Genomic DNA, 17,031 nt, shown 5'->3' on the forward strand with positions numbered 1-17,031 from the left:
ATCTTAAAGACCTCGATCAGGTCACCCCTCAGTCTTCTCTTTTCTAGAGAAAAGAGCCCCAGCCTGTTCAGTCTTTCCTGATAGTTATAAACCTCTCAGTTCTGGTATCATCCTTGTGAATCTTTCTTGAACCTTCTCCAGTGCCTCCATATCCTTTTTATAATATGGAGACCAGAACTGTGCACAGTGCTCCAAGTGTGGTCTAACCAAGATATATGGAGACCAGAACTGTGCACAGTGCTCCAAGTGTGGTCTAACCAAGGTATATGGAGACCAGAACTGTGCATAGTGCTCCGAGTGTGGTCTAACCAAGGTATATGGAGACCAGAACTGTGCACAGTGCTCCAAGTGTGGTCTAACCAAGGTATATGGAGACCAGAAATGCGCACAGTGCTCCAAATGTGATCTAACCAAGGTATATGGAGACCAGAACTGTGCACAGTGCTCCAAGTGTGGTCTAACCCAGGTATATGGAGACCAGAACTGTGCACAGTGCTCCAAATGTGGTCTAACCAAGGTATATGGAGACCAGAAATGCGCACAGTGCTCCAAATGTGATCTAACCAAGGTATATGGAGACCAGAACTGTGCACAGTGCTCCAAGTGTGGTCTAACCAAGGTATATGGAGACCAGAACTGTGCACAGTGCTCCAAGTGTGGTCTAACCAAGGTATATGGAGACCAGAACTGTGCACAGTGCTCCAAGTGTGGTCTAACCAAGGTATATGGAGACCAGAACTGTGCACAGTGCTCCAAGTGTGGTCCAACCAAGGTATATGGAGACCAGAACTGTGCACAGTGCTCCAAGTGTGGTCTAACCAAGGTATATGGAGACCGGAACTGTGCACAGTGCTCCAAGTGTGGTCAAACCAAGGGATATGGAGACCAGAACTGCGCACAGTGCTCCAAGTGCGGTCTAACCAAGGTATATGGAGACCAGAACTGTGCACAGTGCTCCAAGTGTGGTCTAACCAAGGTATATGGAGACCGGAACTGTGCACAGTGCTCCAAGTGTGGTCTAACCAAGGTATATGGAGACCGGAACTGTGCACAGTGCTCCAAGTGTGGTCCAACCAAGGTATATGGAGACCAGAACTGTGCACAGTGCTCCAAGTGTGGTCTAACCAAGGTATATGGAGACCGGAACTGTGCACAGTGCTCCAAGTGTGGTCCAACCAAGGTATATGGAGACCGGAACTGTGCACAGTGCTCCAAGTGTGGTCTAACCAAGGTATATGGAGACCAGAACTGTGCACAGTGCTCCAAGTGTGGTCAAACCAAGGTATATGGAGACCGGAACTGTGCACAGTGCTCCAAGTGTGGTCAAACCAAGGTATATGAAGACCAGAACTGTGCACAGTGCTCCAAGTGTGGTCTAACCAAGGTATATGGAGACCGGAACTGTGCACAGTGCTCCAAGTGTGGTCTAACCCAGGTATATGGAGACCGGAACTGTGCATAGTGCTCCAAGTGTGGTCTAACCAAGGTATATGGAGACCAGAACTGTGCACAGTGCTCCAAGTGTGGTCCAACCAAGGTATATGGAGACCAGAACTGTGCACAGTGCTCCGAGTGTGGTCTAACCAAGGTATATGGAGACCAGAACTGTGCTCAGTGCTCCAAGTGTGGTCTAACCAAGGTATATGGAGACCAGAACTGTGCACAGTGCCCCGAGTGTGGTCTAACCAAGGTATATGGAGACCAGAACTGTGCACAGTGCTCCGAGTGTGGTCTAACCAAGGTATATGGAGACCAGAACTGTGCTCAGTGCTCCAAGTGTGGTCTAACCAAGGTATATGGAGACCAGAACTGTGCACAGTGCTCCGAGTGTGGTCTAACCAAGGTATATGGAGACCAGAACTGTGCTCAGTGCTCCAAGTGTGGTCTAACCAAGGTATATGGAGACCAGAACTGTGCACAGTGCCCCGAGTGTGGTCTAACCAAGGCATATGGAGACCAGAACTGTGCTCAGTGCTCCGAGTGTGGTCTAACCAAGGTATATGGAGACCAGAACTGTGCACAGTGCTCCAAGTGTGGTCCAACCAAGGTATATGGAGACCAGAACTGTGCACAGTGCTCCAAGTGTGGTCTAACCAAGGTATATGGAGACCAGAACTACGCACAGTGCTCCGAGTGTGGTCTAACCAAGGTATATGGAGACCAGAACTACGCACAGTGCTCCAAGTGTGGTCTAACCAAGGTATATGGAGACCAGAACTGTGCACAGTGCTCCAAGTGTGGTCTAACCAAGGTATATGGAGACCAGAACTGTGCACAGTGCTCCAAGTGTGGTCTAACCAAGGTATATGGAGACCGGAACTGTGCACAGTGCTCCAAGTGTGGTCTAACCAAGATATATGGAGACCAGAACTGTGCACAGTGCTCCAAGTGTGGTCTAACCCAGGTATATGGAGACCGGAACTGTGCACAGTGCTCCAAGTGTGGTCTAACCAAGGTATATGGAGACCAGAACTGTGCACAGTGCTCCAAGTGTGGTCTAACCCAGGTATATGGAGACCAGAACAGTGCACAGTGCTCCAAGTGTGGTCTAACCAAGGTATATGGAGACCAGAACTACGCACAGTGCTCCAAGTGTGGTCTAACCAAGGCATATGGAGACCAGAACTGTGCACAGTGCTCCAAGTGTGGTCTAACCAAGGTATATGGAGACCAGAACTACGCACAGTGCTCCAAGTGTGGTCAAACCAAGGTATATGAAGACCAGAACTGTGCACAGTGCTCCAAGTGTGGTCTAACCAAGGTATATGGAGACCAGAACTACGCACAGTGCTCCGAGTGTGGTCTAACCAAGGTTCTATACTAGTTTAACTGAGGTCCCTCATCCCTGGAACCATTCTGGGAAATCTCCTCCGCACCCTCTCAGAGACCCTGCACATCCTTCCTAAAGAGTGCGGGGGCCCAGAATCAGACACAATACTCCAGCTGGGGTCTAACCCGGTTTATCGTGACTCCTGCTTAAGACCAAACGCCCCCCACTCCAGGATTCAAACCGGAGTATCAAACAACAGGAATGATAATACTGGTGCGAAGGATCGATCGGAGTCCCCGGGCGGGGTCCAGGACCTGAGGTTCAACAGCTGCCCGCTTGGCAGCCCCCCCTCACCCACTCACCAAGCATCCTCTTGTGCTCCTGCACCGTGTCGTAAAGGCTCTGCAGCTGTTGGTACTTGTCCTGGAGACGGCCCTTGCTCTCCTCCAGCCGCGGCTGGAGCTCCAGGTTCTCCTCGGCCAGGCTGCGGTTGGCTGCCAGGAACATCTCCCGTTCCAGCTGGAGGTTCTGCACCTGAGGGAACAGGAGGCGGAGAGGGTGATCCGGCCCCGGGGCCGAGGAGGGAGACGGCGGAGAGCCCCTTGGCGGGGGAATTATCTCCAAGAGATGGCACGCGGAGGAGAGGGAGAGGGGGGGGGGGGGGAGAGGAGGGAGAGGGAGAGGGGGGGAGAGGAGGAGAGGGAGAGGGGGGGAGAGGAGGAGAGGGAGAGGGGGGGAGAGGAGGAGAGGGAGAGGGGGGGAGAGGAGGAGAGGGAGAGGGGGGGAGAGGAGGAGAGGGAGAGGGGGGGAGAGGAGGAGAGGGAGAGGGGGGGAGAGGAGGAGAGGAGAGGGGGGGGAGAGGAGGAGAGGGAGAGGGGGGAGAGGAGGAGAGGGAGAGGGGGGGAGAGGAGGAGAGGGAGAGGGGGGGGAGAGGAGGAGAGGGAGAGGGGGGGAGAGGAGGAGAGGGAGAGGGGGGGGAGAGGAGGAGAGGGAGAGGGGGGGAGAGGAGGAGAGGGAGAGGGGGGGAGAGGAGGAGAGGGAGAGGGGGGGAGAGGAGGAGAGGGAGAGGGGGGGGAGAGGAGGAGAGGGAGAGGGGGGGAGAGGAGGAGAGGGAGAGGGGGGGGAGAGGAGGAGAGGGAGAGGGGGGGGAGAGGAGGAGAGGGAGAGGGGGGGGAGAGGAGGAGAGGGAGAGGGGGGGAGAGGAGGAGAGGGAGAGGGGGGGGAGAGGAGGAGAGGGAGAGGGGGGGAGAGGAGGAGAGGGAGAGGGGGGGAGAGGAGGAGAGGGAGAGGGGGGGAGAGGAGGAGAGGGAGAGGGGGGAGAGAGGAGGGGGGAGGAGAGGAGAGGGGGGGGAGAGGAGGAGAGGGAGAGGGGGGGAGAGGAGGAGAGGGAGAGGGGGGGAGAGGAGGAGAGGGAGAGGGGGGGAGAGGAGGAGAGGGAGAGGGGGGGAGAGGAGGAGAGGGAGAGGGGGGGAGAGGAGGAGAGGGAGAGGGGGGGAGAGGAGGAGAGGGAGAGGGGGGGAGAGGAGGAGAGGGAGAGGGGGGGAGAGGAGGAGAGGGAGAGGGGGGGAGAGGAGGAGAGGGAGAGGGGGGGAGAGGAGGAGAGGAGAGGGGGGGGAGAGGAGGAGAGGGAGAGGGGGGGAGAGGAGGAGAGGGAGAGGGGGGGAGAGGAGGAGAGGGAGAGGGGGGGAGAGGAGGAGAGGGAGAGGGGGGGGAGAGGAGGAGAGGGGAGAGGGGGGGGAGAGGAGGAGAGGGAGAGGGGGGGGGAGAGGAGGAGAGGGAGAGGGGGGGGAGAGGAGGAGAGGGAGAGGGGGGGGGAGAGGAGGAGAGGGAGAGGGGGGGAGAGGAGGAGAGGGAGAGGGGGGGGAGAGGAGGAGAGGGAGAGGGGGGGAGAGGAGGAGAGGGAGAGGGGGGGAGAGGAGGAGAGGGAGAGGGGGGGAGAGGAGGAGAGGGAGAGGGGGGGAGAGGAGGAGAGGGAGAGGGGGGGAGAGGAGGAGAGGGAGAGGGGGGGAGAGGAGGAGAGGGAGAGGGGGGGAGAGGAGGAGAGGGAGAGGGGGGGAGAGGAGGAGAGGAGAGGGGGGGGAGAGGAGGAGAGGGAGAGGGGGGGAGAGGAGGAGAGGGAGAGGGGGGGAGAGGAGGAGAGGGAGAGGGGGGGAGAGGAGGAGAGGGAGAGGGGGGGGAGAGGAGGAGAGGGAGAGGGGGGGAGAGGAGGAGAGGAGAGGGGGGGGGAGAGGAGGAGAGGGAGAGGGGGGGAGAGGAGGAGAGGGAGAGGGGGGGGGAGAGGAGGAGAGGGAGAGGGGGGGGAGAGGAGGAGAGGGAGAGGGGGGGGAGAGGAGGAGAGGGAGAGGGGGGGAGAGGAGGAGAGGGAGAGGGGGGGAGAGGAGGAGAGGGAGAGGGGGGGAGAGGAGGAGAGGGAGAGGGGGGGAGAGGAGGAGAGGGAGAGGGGGGGGAGAGGAGGAGAGGGAGAGGGGGGGAGAGGAGGAGAGGGAGAGGGGGGGAGAGGAGGAGAGGGAGAGGGGGGGAGAGGAGGAGAGGGAGAGGGGGGGAGAGGAGGAGAGGGAGAGGGGGGGAGAGGAGGAGAGGGAGGGGGGGGAGAGGAGGAGAGGGAGAGGGGGGGAGAGGAGGAGAGGGAGAGGGGGGGAGAGGAGGAGAGGGAGAGGGGGGGAGAGGAGGAGAGGGAGAGGGGGGGAGAGGAGGAGAGGGAGAGGGGGGGAGAGGAGGAGAGGGAGAGGGGGGGAGAGGAGGAGAGGGAGAGGGGGGGAGAGGAGGAGAGGGAGAGGGGGGGAGAGGAGGAGAGGGAGAGGGGGGGAGAGGAGGAGAGGGAGAGGGGGGGAGAGGAGGAGAGGGAGAGGGGGGGAGAGGAGGAGAGGGAGAGGGGGGGAGAGGAGGAGAGGGAGAGGGGGGGAGAGGAGGAGAGGGAGAGGGGGGAGAGGAGGAGAGGGAGAGGGGGGGAGAGGAGGAGAGGGAGAGGGGGGGAGAGGAGGAGAGGGAGAGGGGGGGAGAGGAGGAGAGGGAGAGGGGGGGAGAGGAGGAGAGGGAGAGGGGGGGAGAGGAGGAGAGGGAGAGGGGGGGAGAGGAGGAGAGGGAGAGGGGGGGAGAGAGGAGGAGAGGGAGAGGGGGGGAGAGGAGGAGAGGGAGAGGGGGGGAGAGGAGGAGAGGGAGAGGGGGGGAGAGGAGGAGAGGGAGAGGGGGGGAGAGAGGAGGAGAGGGAGAGGGGGGGAGAGGAGGAGAGGGAGAGGGGGGGAGAGGAGGAGAGGGAGAGGGGGGGAGAGGAGGAGAGGGAGAGGGGGGGAGAGGAGGAGAGGGAGAGGGGGGGAGAGGAGGAGAGGGAGAGGGGGGGAGAGGAGGAGAGGGAGAGGGGGGGGAGAGAGGAGAGGGAGAGGGGGGGAGAGGAGGAGAGGAGGGAGAGGGGGGGGAGAGGAGGAGAGGGAGAGGAGAGGAGGAGAGGGAGAGGAGAGGAGGAGAGGGAGAGGGAGAGGAGAGGAGGAGAGGGAGAGGGGGGGAGAGGAGGAGAGGGAGAGGGGGGGAGAGGAGGAGAGGGAGAGGGGGGGAGAGGAGGAGAGGGAGAGGGGGGGAGAGGAGGAGAGGGAGAGGGGGGGAGAGGAGGAGAGGGAGAGGGGGGGAGAGGAGGAGAGGGAGAGGGGGGGAGAGGAGGAGAGGGAGAGGGGGGGAGAGGAGGAGAGGGAGAGGGGGGGAGAGGAGGAGAGGGAGAGGGGGGGGAGAGGAGGAGAGGGAGAGGGGGGGAGAGGAGGAGAGGGAGAGGGGGGGGAGAGGAGGAGAGGGAGAGGGGGGGAGAGGAGGAGAGGGAGAGGGGGGGAGAGGAGGAGAGGGAGAGGGGGGGAGAGGAGGAGAGGGAGAGGGGGGGAGAGGAGGAGAGGGAGAGGGGGGGAGAGGAGGAGAGGGAGAGGGGGGGAGAGGAGGAGAGGGAGAGGGGGGGAGAGGAGGAGAGGGAGAGGGGGGGAGAGGAGGAGAGGGAGAGGAGGGGAGAGGAGGAGAGGGAGAGGAGGGGAGAGGGGGGGAGAGGAGGAGAGGGAGAGGAGAGGAGGAGAGGGAGAGGGGGGGGAGAGGAGGAGAGGGAGAGGGGGGGGAGAGGAGGAGAGGGAGAGGGGGGGGAGAGGAGGAGAGGGAGGGGGGGGAGAGGAGGAGGAGAGGGAGAGGGGGGGGAGAGGAGGAGAGGGAAGAGGGGGGGGGAGAGGAGGAGAGGGAGAGGGGGGGGGAGAGGAGGAGAGGGAGAGGGGGGGGAGAGGAGGAGAGGGAGGGGGGGGGGGAGAGGAGGAGAGGGAGAGGGGGGGGGAGAGGAGGAGAGGGAGAGGGGGGGGGAGAGGAGGAGAGGGAGAGGGGGGGGGGAGAGGAGGAGAGGGAGAGGGGGGGGGGAGAGGAGGAGAGGGAGAGGGGGGGGGAGAGGAGGAGAGGGAGAGGGGGGGGGAGAGGAGGAGAGGGAGAGGGGGGGGGAGAGGAGGAGAGGGAGAGGGGGGGGGAGAGGAGGAGAGGGAGAGGGGGGGGGAGAGGAGGAGAGGGAGAGGGGGGGGGGAGAGGAGGAGAGGGAGAGGGGGGGGGAGAGGAGGAGAGGGAGAGGGGGGGGGAGAGGAGGAGAGGGAGAGGGGGGGGGAGAGGAGGAGAGGGAGAGGGGGGGGGAGAGGAGGAGAGGGAGAGGGGGGGGGAGAGGAGGAGAGGGAGAGGGGGGGGGAGAGGAGGAGAGGGAGAGGGGGGGGGAGAGGAGGAGAGGGAGAGGGGGGGAGAGGAGGAGAGGAGGAGGGGGGGAGAGGAGGAGAGGGAGAGGGGGGGGAGAGGAGGAGAGGGAGAGGGGGGGAGAGGAGGAGAGGGAGAGGGGGGGAGAGGAGGAGAGGGAGAGGGGGGGAGAGGAGGAGAGGGAGAGGGGGGGAGAGGAGGAGAGGGAGAGGGGGGGAGAGGGAGAGGGGGGGAGAGGAGGAGAGGGAGAGGGGGGGAGAGGAGGAGAGGGAGAGGGGGGGAGAGGAGGAGAGGGAGAGGGGGGGAGAGGAGGAGAGGGAGAGGGGGGGAGGAGGAGGAGAGGGAGAGGGAGAGGGGGGGAGAGGAGGAGAGGGAGAGGGGGGGAGAGGAGGAGAGGGACGAGGGGGGGAGAGGAGGAGAGGGAGAGGGGGGGAGAGGAGGAGAGGGAGAGGGGGGGAGAGGAGGAGAGGGAGAGGGGGGGAGAGGAGGAGAGGGAGAGGGGGGGAGAGGAGGAGAGGGAGAGGGGGGGAGAGGAGGAGAGGGAGAGGGGGGGAGAGGAGGAGAGGGAGAGGGGGGAGAGGAGGAGAGGGAGAGGGGGGGAGAGGAGGAGAGGGGGGGAGAGGAGGAGAGGGAGAGGGGGGGAGAGGAGGAGAGGGAGAGGGGGGGAGAGGAGGAGAGGGAGAGGGGGGGAGAGGAGGAGAGGGAGAGGGGGGGAGAGGAGGAGAGGGAGAGGGGGGGAGAGGAGGAGAGGGAGAGGGGGGGAGAGGAGGAGAGGGGGGGAGAGGAGGAGAGGGGGGGAGAGGAGGAGAGGGGGGGAGAGGAGGAGAGGGGGGGAGAGGAGGAGAGGGGGGGAGAGGAGGAGAGGTAGAGGGGGGGAGAGGAGGAGAGGTAGAGGGGGGGGAGAGGAGGAGAGGGAGAGGGGGGGAGAGGAGGAGAGGGAGAGGGGGGGAGAGGAGGAGAGGGAGAGGGGGGGAGAGGAGGAGAGGGAGAGGGGGGGAGAGGAGGAGAGGGAGAGGGGGGGAGAGGAGGAGAGGGAGAGGGGGGGAGAGGAGGAGAGGGAGAGGGGGGGAGAGGAGGAGAGGGAGAGGGGGGGAGAGGAGGAGAGGGAGAGGGGGGGAGAGGAGGAGAGGGAGAGGGGGGGGAGCAGGAGGAGAGGGAAGAGGGGGGGAGAGGAGGAGAGGGAGAGGGGGGGGGAGAGGAGGAGAGGGAGAGGGGGGGGAGAGGAGGAGAGGGAGAGGGGGGGAGAGGAGGAGAGGGAGAGGGGGGAGAGGAGGAGAGGGAGAGGGGGGGAGAGGAGGAGAGGGAGAGGGGGGGAGAGGAGGAGAGGGAGAGGGGGGGAGAGGAGGAGAGGGAGAGGGGGGGAGAGGAGGAGAGGGAGAGGGGGGGAGAGGAGGAGAGGGAGAGGGGGGGGAGAGGAGGAGAGGGAGAGGGGGGGAGAGGAGGAGAGGGAGAGGGGGGGGAGAGGAGGAGAGGGAGAGGGGGGGAGAGGAGGAGAGGGAGAGGGGGGGGAGAGGAGGAGAGGGAGAGGGGGGGAGAGGAGGAGAGGAGAGGGGGGGAGAGGAGGAGAGGGAAGAGGGGGGGAGAGGAGGAGAGGGAGAGGGGGGGAGAGGAGGAGAGGGAGAGGGGGGGAGAGGAGGAGAGGGAGAGGGGGGGAGAGGAGGAGAGGGAGAGGGGGGAGAGGAGGAGAGGAGAGGGGGGGAGAGGAGGAGAGGGTGAGGGGGGGAGAGGAGGAGAGGGAGAGGGGGGGGAGAGGAGGAGAGGAGAGGGGGGGGGAGAGGAGGAGAGGGAGAGGGGGGGGAGAGGAGGAGAGGGAGAGGGGGGGAGAGGAGGAGAGGGAGAGGGGGGGAGAGGAGGAGAGGGAGAGGGGGGGAGAGGAGGAGAGGGAGAGGGGGGGAGAGGAGGAGAGGGAGAGGGGGGGAGAGGAGGAGAGGGAGAGGGGGGGAGAGGAGGAGAGGGAGAGGGGGGGAGAGGAGGAGAGGGAGAGGGGGGGAGAGGAGGAGAGGGAGAGGGGGGGAGAGGAGGAGAGGGAGAGGGAGAGGGAGAGGGGAGGAGGAGAGGGAGAGGGGAGAACTGCAGAGCGAGACAGAGTGAACAAACGACCGGCCCCACGGTTGAGAAGCCCCTCTGACACTCACTGCCGAGACGGGTGAACAGCCACCCGCAGACCTCGTCCCCTGCCCTGCACCGGCGAGCCAGTGTGACAACGGCATTCCTCCTGGCCTGTCACCACGAGCTGCAGAATGCAGTCTGCTGGTTCCCGTCCGGTTGCACCGGCCCCGAGGTGCTTCAAACAGGGCGGAGACGGGGACCTGTGCCGATTTAACCTTCAAAGGCCCCCCCCGACGTCAACAGGCTGCGGGGCAGGGACTGAGAACCGCAGGGCACAGGATCGAACCCTGACACAACTCTGCTCTCCCCCACCACCCACCCACCCACCCACCCACTGGGGACTCTGTTCCTCTCAATGCTGTTTATAAAAGGCGTGGGGATCCTGGGCTTTATAAATGGAGGCACAGAGCACACAAGCAAGGGAGTGATGCTAAACCTTTATAAAACACTGGGGTCGACCTCAGCTGGAGTATTGTGTCCCCAATTCTGGGCTCCGCACTCTTTAGGGAGGATGTCCAGGGTCTCAGAGAGGGTGCGGAGGAGATTTCCCAGAATGGGACCAGGGGATGAGGGACCTCAGTTGTGTGGAGAGACTGGAGAAACTGGGAATTGTTCTCCTCAGAGCAGAGAAGGTTAAGGGGAGATTTAATCGAGGGGTTCACAATCAGGAGGGGTTTTGAGAGAGTAAATAAGGAGAGAGTGTTTCCAGTGGGCAGGAGGGTCGGGAACCAGAGGACGCAGATTGAAGATAATCGGGGAAAGAGGGGGAGATGAGGAGAATGATTTTTTACGCAGCGAGTCGCGATGATCTGAAATTCGCTGCCTGAAAGGGCGGAGGGAGCAGATTCAATAATAACTTTCAAAAGGGGGAATCGGAGAGATACTCGAAGGGGGAAAATTTACAGGGCGACGGGGGATAGATTGGGACTAATTGGAGAGCTCGCTCACAGAGCCGGCACAGGGACAATGGGCCGAGCGGCCTCCTCCTGTGCCGTAAGATTCTTTGTCCAAAGTTAAAAGGTCTGACTTTTAAAAAAGAAATCAATGGTTTAACACACAGACAGTCAGTAGTGTCGATTCGAGCAGAAAGTTGCAAGGGGACGTTGATAGATTTGGTGAGTGGGTAAAAGGGGGGCAAGATGGAGTTCAGAGTGGGGAAGTGTGAGGCCACGCACTATAGACTGAAGAAAGATTGATCAGAGTATTTTCTGAACGGCAAGAACTCCCGTTTCAACAGCGCTCCCTCGGTACTGACCCTCCGACAGTGCGGCGCTCCCTCAGTACCGACCCTCCGACAGTGCGGCGCTCCCTCAGTACCGACCCTCCGACAGTGCGGCGCTCCCTCAGCACCGACCCTCCGACAGTGCGGCGCTCCCTCAGCACCGACCCTCCGACAGTGCGGCGCTCCCTCAGTACCGACCCTCCGACAGTGCGGCGCTCCCTCAGTACCGACCCTCCGACAGTGCGGCTCTCCCTCAGTACCGACCCTCCGACAGTGCGGCGCTCCCTCAGTACTGACCCTCCGACAGTGCGGCACTCCCTCAGTACCGACCCTCCGACAGTGCGGCGCTCCCTCAGTACTGACCCTCCGACAGTGCGGCGCTCCCTCAGTACCGACCCTCCGACAGTGCGGCGCTCCCTCAGTACCGACCCTCCGACAGTGCGGCGCTCCCTCAGTACCGACCCTCCGACAGTGCGGCGCTCCCTCAGTACCGACCCTCCGACAGTGCGGCGCTCCCTCAGTACTGACCCTCCGACAGTGCGGCGCTCCCTCAGTACTGACCCTCCGACAGTGCGGCCCTCCCTCAGTACCGACCCTCCGACAGTGCGGCGCTCCCTCAGTACCGACCCTCCGACAGTGCAGGGCTCCCTCAGTACCGACCCTCCGACAGTGCAGGGCTCCCTCAGTACCGACCCCCCGACAGTGCGGCGCTCCCTCAGTACCGACCCTCCGACAGTGCAGGGCTCCCTCAGTACCGACCCTCCGACAGTGCGGCGCTCCCTCAGTACCGACCCTCCGACAGTGCGGCGCTCCCTCAGTACCGACCCCTCCGTCAGTGCAGGGCTCCCTCAGTACTGACCCTCCGACAGTGCGGCGCTCCCTCAGTACTGACCCTCCGACAGTGCGGCGCTCCCTCAGTACAGACCCTCCGACAGTGCGTCGCTCCCTCAGTACTGACCCCTCCGTCAGTGCAGGGCTCCCTCAGTACTGACCCTCCGACAGTGCGGCGCTCCCTCAGTACCGACCCTCCGACAGTGCGGCGCTCCCTCAGTACTGACCCCTCCGACAGTGCGGCGCTCCCTCAGTACTGACCCTCCGACAGTGCGGTGCTCCCTCAGTACCGACCCTCCGACAGTGCGGCGCTCCCTCAGTACCGACACTCCGACAGTGCGGCGCTCCCTCAGTACCGACCCTCCGACAGTGTGGCGCTCCCTCAGTACCGACCCTCCGACAGTGCGGCGCTCCCTCAGTACCGACCCTCGACAGTGCGGCGCTCCCTCAGTACGACCCTCCGACAGTGCGGCGCTCCCTCAGTACCGACCCTCCGACAGTGCGGCGCTCCCTCAGTACTGACCCTCCGACAGTGCGGCGCTCCCTCAGTACTGACCCTCCGACAGTGCGGCCCTCCCTCAGTACCGACCCTCCGACAGTGCGGCGCTCCCTCAGTACCGACCCTCCGACAGTGCAGGGCTCCCTCAGTACCGACCCCTCCGACAGTGCAGGGCTCCCTCAGTACCGACCCCCCGACAGTGCGGCGCTCCCTCAGTACCGACCCTCCGACAGTGCAGGGCTCCCTCAGTACCGACCCTCCGACAGTGCGGCGCTCCCTCAGTACCGACCCTCCGACAGTGCGGCGCTCCCTCAGTACCGACCCTCCGTCAGTGCAGGGCTCCCTCAGTACTGACCCTCCGACAGTGCGGCGCTCCCTCAGTACTGACCCTCCGACAGTGCGGCGCTCCCTCAGTACAGACCCTCCGACAGTGCGTCGCTCCCTCAGTACTGACCCTCCGTCAGTGCAGGGCTCCCTCAGTACTGACCCTCCGACAGTGCGGCGCTCCCTCAGTACCGACCAACAGTGCGGCGCTCCCTCAGTACCGACCCTCCGACAGTGCGGCGCTCCCTCAGTACTGACCCTCCGACAGTGCGGCGCTCCCTCAGTACTGACCCTCCGACAGTGCGGCGCTCCCTCAGTACTGACCCTCCGACAGTGCGGCGCTCCCTCAGTACTGACCCTCCGACAGTGCGGCGCTCCCTCGGTACCGACCCTCCGACAGTGCGGCGCTCCCTCAGTACCGACCCTCCGACAGTGCAGCGCTCCCTCAGTACTGACCCTCCGACAGTGCGGCGCTCCCTCAGTACTGACCCTCCGACAGTGCGGCGCTCCCTCAGTACTGACCCTCCGACAGTGCAGCGCTCCCTCAGTACCGACCCTCCGACAGTGCGGCGCTCCCTCAGTACCGACCCTCCGACAGTGCGGCGCTCCCTCAGTACCGACCCTCCGACAGTGCGGCGCTCCCTCAGTACCGACCCTCCGACAGTGCGGCGCTCCCTCAGTACTGACCCTCCGACAGTGCGGCGCTCCCTCAGTACCGACCCTCCGACAGCGCGGCGCTCCCTCAGTACCGACCCTCCGACAGTGCGGCGCTCCCTCAGTACTGACCCTCCGACAGTGCGGCGCTCCCTCAGTACTGACCCTCCGACAGTGCGGCGCTCCCTCAGTACCGACCCTCCCACCGTGGAGTGTGATGATAACCACAAACATCGGATTACTTTGGAGGGTCTGCGGCAGCCATTTTGCGCACAGCAAGATCCCCGGAAGGAGGTCGGGGGAGGGGTGGGGGTTAATTTGTCGGCTGAGGGACGGCCCGGCCTCCGGGGAGAATTCTTCTGGGGGTCGAAAGGGGCCGCGGGTTTAACGTCTCGGAGAGCGCTCTCCCCGCCCACCGCCCGGGGGTCGGTGCTCGAGCATCCAGGGCGGCGGCTCGAACCCTCGGCCTCCCGGCTCCAGGAGGCGAGCGAACGCTGCCCACCGAGGCGGGGGCGGGGGCGGGGGCGGGGGGGGTTATCAAAAAGCACAGCAGCCAGGCGGGCGAGGTGCGACGTTCACCGCCGTTAGCTCCCGGAGCGCAGTCGCGGAAGGGGACAACCTCGGCAGGGCAGGAAAGGAGCCACCGACTCCTGACCGTCCTGAGCCGCGGCTCGGCGCGGAGGACGCTCGCTCTCCGAGTCGCAAGGTCGAGGGGCCGGGCCCCCCGCTCCAGTGGCTTGAGCGTTTAATCCCAGGCCGGCGGCCGGCTTTCGGGACGAGACGTTAAACAGAGGGGCCCCGCCCCCCCGTCTGCCCTCTCGGGCGGACGTGGACAATCCCACGGCCACTATTTCGCAGAAGAGCTCTCCCCCGGTGTCCTGGCTAACGTACACACACACACACACCAACCTCACAGCATCAATCACCCTCCCCGGCCACTAAAATCACACCCGCACAATCGGCACCCCAACTGGGACCTTTCTCGGGTGTTCCTTCATGGTCGCTGGGTCAGAATCCAGGGACCGAACGTCACAGAGGGAGAACCGTCATGGCACGGGATTGCAGTGGTTCAAGAAGGAGGCAGCCCATCACCACCTTCTCAAGGGGCAACCAGGGGACGGTGCAGCAGGTAATCGGGAAGCCAAGCGGAATACTGGCCTCTATTTCGAGGGGGATGGAGTGTAAAAGCAGGGAAGCCGTGCTCCGACTGTACAGGGTGCTGGTGAGACCACACCTGGAATACTGCGGACAGTTCTGGTGCCCTTATTTAAGGAAGGACATACTTGCATTGGAGGCAGTTCAGAGAAGGTTGATTCCAGGTATGGAAGGGTTGTCTCATGAGGAAAGATTGAACAGGTTGGGTCGATACTCATTGGAGTTTAGAAGAACGAGAGGAGACCTTATTGAAACGTACAAGATTCTGAGGGGACGCGATCGGGTAGATGCTGAGAGGATGTTACCCCTCATGGGGGAATCTAAAACTAGGGGGCATAGTCTCAGAATAAGGGGTCGCCCGTTTAAGACGGAAATGAGGAGGAATTTCTTCCCCCAGAGGGTCGTGAATCTTTGGAATTCTTTACCCCGAAAAGCCGTGGAGGCCGAGTCATTGAATCCATGTCAAGGCTGAGCTCGACCAATTTTTGATCAGCGAGGAGTCAAAGGAGATGGGGAAAGGGCGGGGAAAGTGGAGTTAAGGTAAAAATCAGATCAGCCATGGCGGAGCAGGCTCGAGGGGCCGAACGGCCTGCTCCCATCTCTGATGGTCTGTCCCGAGAACGCACTCTTATAAAAAGCAGAGACGCCCGCTCACCTCCTCGCTATCCAACGTCATGGCCTCCTGCTGCTCCGCGCTGTTCAGTATCTCCTCGAGCCCCTCCTGGCTCAGTCCCCTCAGCTTGTTCACCAGTGACACCGACTGGAGGGTCTCCATCGGGAGCTGCAAGGAGGAGGAGGAGAAGCATTGTGAGAAGTCAATCTTATCCGGCCGTGTGCCTCTGGCCATTCGGTTTCAGCAATGGCTCAGTGGGTAACTCCCTCTCCCTCTCCCCTCGCTTCCTCCCTCCGGTGGCCGGTGCCGAGGGAGCGCCGCACTGTCGGAGGGTCGGTGCTGAGGGAGCGCCGCACTGTCGGAGGGTCGGGTACTGAGGGAGCGCCGCACTGTCGGAGGGTCGGTGCTGAGGGAGCGCCGCACTGTCGGAGGGTCAGTACTGAGGGAGTGCCGCACTGTCGGAGGGGCGGTACTGAGGGAGCGCCGCACTGTCGGAGGGTCGGTGCCGAGGGAGCGCCGCACTGTCGGAGGGTCGGTGCCGAGGGAGCGCCGCACTGTCGGAGGGTCGGCGCCGAGGGAGCGCCGCACTGTCGGAGGGTCGGCGCCGAGGGAGCGCCGCACTGTCGGAGGGTCGGCGCCGAGGGAGCGCCGCACTGTCGGAGGGTCGGCGCCGAGGGAGCGCCGCACTGTCGGAGGGTCGGCGCCGAGGGAGCGCCGCACTGTCGGAGGGTCGGCGCCGAGGGAGCGCCGCACTGTCGGAGGGTCGGCGCTGAGGGAGCGCCGCACTGTCGGAGGGTCGGTGCTGAGGGAGCGCCGCACTGTCGGAGGGTCGGTACTGAGGGAGCGCCGCACTGTCGGAGGGTCAGTACTGAGGGAGCGCCGCACTGTCGGAGGGTCGGTACTGAGGGAGCGCCGCACTGTCGGAGGGGCCGTCTTTCGGGATGAGACGTTAAACCGAGGGCCCCGTCTGCCCCTCTCGGGTGGGTGTAAAAGATCCCACGGCCCACGATTGGAAGAAGAGCAGGGGGGAGTTCTCCCCGGGGTCCTGGGGCCCCGATATTTATCCCTCGACCAACATCGCCAAACAAACACAGATGATCTGGGTATTTTATCACGGTGTGGGATCTTGCTGTGCGCAAATTGGCCCCACATCATCTGACTGGCTGGAAGGCGCTTTGGGACATCCTGAGGTCGTGAAAGGTGCAAGGGTGTCCCTCTCCTCGGAGCGATATATATCTGGGCAGTGAGAATTCAGCAGAGCATTCGAGCAGAAAGTCTGTAATTTGTCGCCCGAGTTTAAAAATAACTCCGATTTGGCAAACCTCTCGTTTGGGATCCGGAGGGCCCTCCGTCACAGCATCCTGACACAACTTGGTGCCTGCGATGATCTGACCACCCCCCCTCAGCGCTAAGAGACCTGCTCGAAGACGACCACCTCCAGAAAACGAAAGTACAGTGCACAGAGCAGGAAAGGCTCGGGCTGCACTCCCAGCCTTTGCTGACTGAGCCGAATCTCACATCCGGGAGACAGCAGCAAGGCTTTATTAATAGAGGCACGGAGTACAAAAGCAAGGGAGTTGTGCTAAACCTTTACAAAAACACTGGGTTAGACCTCAGCTGGAGCATTGTGTCCCAATTCTGGGCCCCCTGCGCTTTCGGACAGATGTCCAGGGTCTCGGAGGAGATTTACCAGAATGGTCCCAGGGATGAGGGACCTCAGTTATGTGGGAGAGACTGGAGAAACTGGGAATTGTTCTCCTCAGAGCAGAGAAGGTTAAGGGGAGATTTAATCGAGGGGTTCGAAATCAGGAGGGGTTTTGAGAGAGTCAATAAGGAGAGAGTGTTTCCCAGTGGGCAGGAGGGTCGGGAACCAGAGGACGCAGATTGAAGATAATCGGGGAAAGAACCAGAGGGGGAGATGAGGAAAGACTTGTTTTACCCATCGAACATCAGGAGGCCATTCAGCCCCCCTCGAGCCTGTTACACAGGAACAGGAGGAGGCCATTCAGCCCCTCGAGCCTGTTACACAGGAACAGGAGGAGGCCATTCAGCCCCTCGAGCCTGTTACACAGGAACAGGAGGAGGCCATTCAGCCCCTCGAGCCTGTTACACAGGAACAGGAGGAGGCCATTCAGCCCCTCGAGCCTGTTACACAGGAACAGGAGGAG

The 17,031-nt window shown here is 63.0% G+C and overlaps 2 protein-coding genes across 2 annotated transcripts; both read right to left on the reverse strand.

Annotated features, from left to right (window-relative positions):
* Positions 1-3,132: 3,132 nt before the first annotated feature.
* Positions 3,133-16,356, reverse strand: LOC137318754 (vacuolar protein sorting-associated protein 37C-like; the record flags this gene model as incomplete). Its single annotated transcript, XM_067981409.1, has 3 exons — positions 16,186-16,356; positions 14,906-15,031; positions 3,133-3,304 (listed from the first exon to the last, which is right to left on the reverse strand). Coding segments are annotated over exons 2-3 (292 nt in total), but the record flags the coding sequence as incomplete, so codon positions are not given.
* On the reverse strand, positions 5,348-7,975 carry LOC137318757 (uncharacterized; the record flags this gene model as incomplete). Its single annotated transcript, XM_067981412.1, has 2 exons — positions 5,348-5,638; positions 7,880-7,975. Coding segments are annotated over 2 exons (387 nt in total), but the record flags the coding sequence as incomplete, so codon positions are not given.
* Positions 16,357-17,031: the final 675 nt, after the last annotated feature.

This window comes from Heptranchias perlo, unplaced genomic scaffold (genome assembly GCF_035084215.1).
Source record: "Heptranchias perlo isolate sHepPer1 unplaced genomic scaffold, sHepPer1.hap1 HAP1_SCAFFOLD_729, whole genome shotgun sequence".
In the NCBI taxonomy this organism is placed as follows: domain Eukaryota; kingdom Metazoa; phylum Chordata; class Chondrichthyes; order Hexanchiformes; family Hexanchidae; genus Heptranchias; species Heptranchias perlo.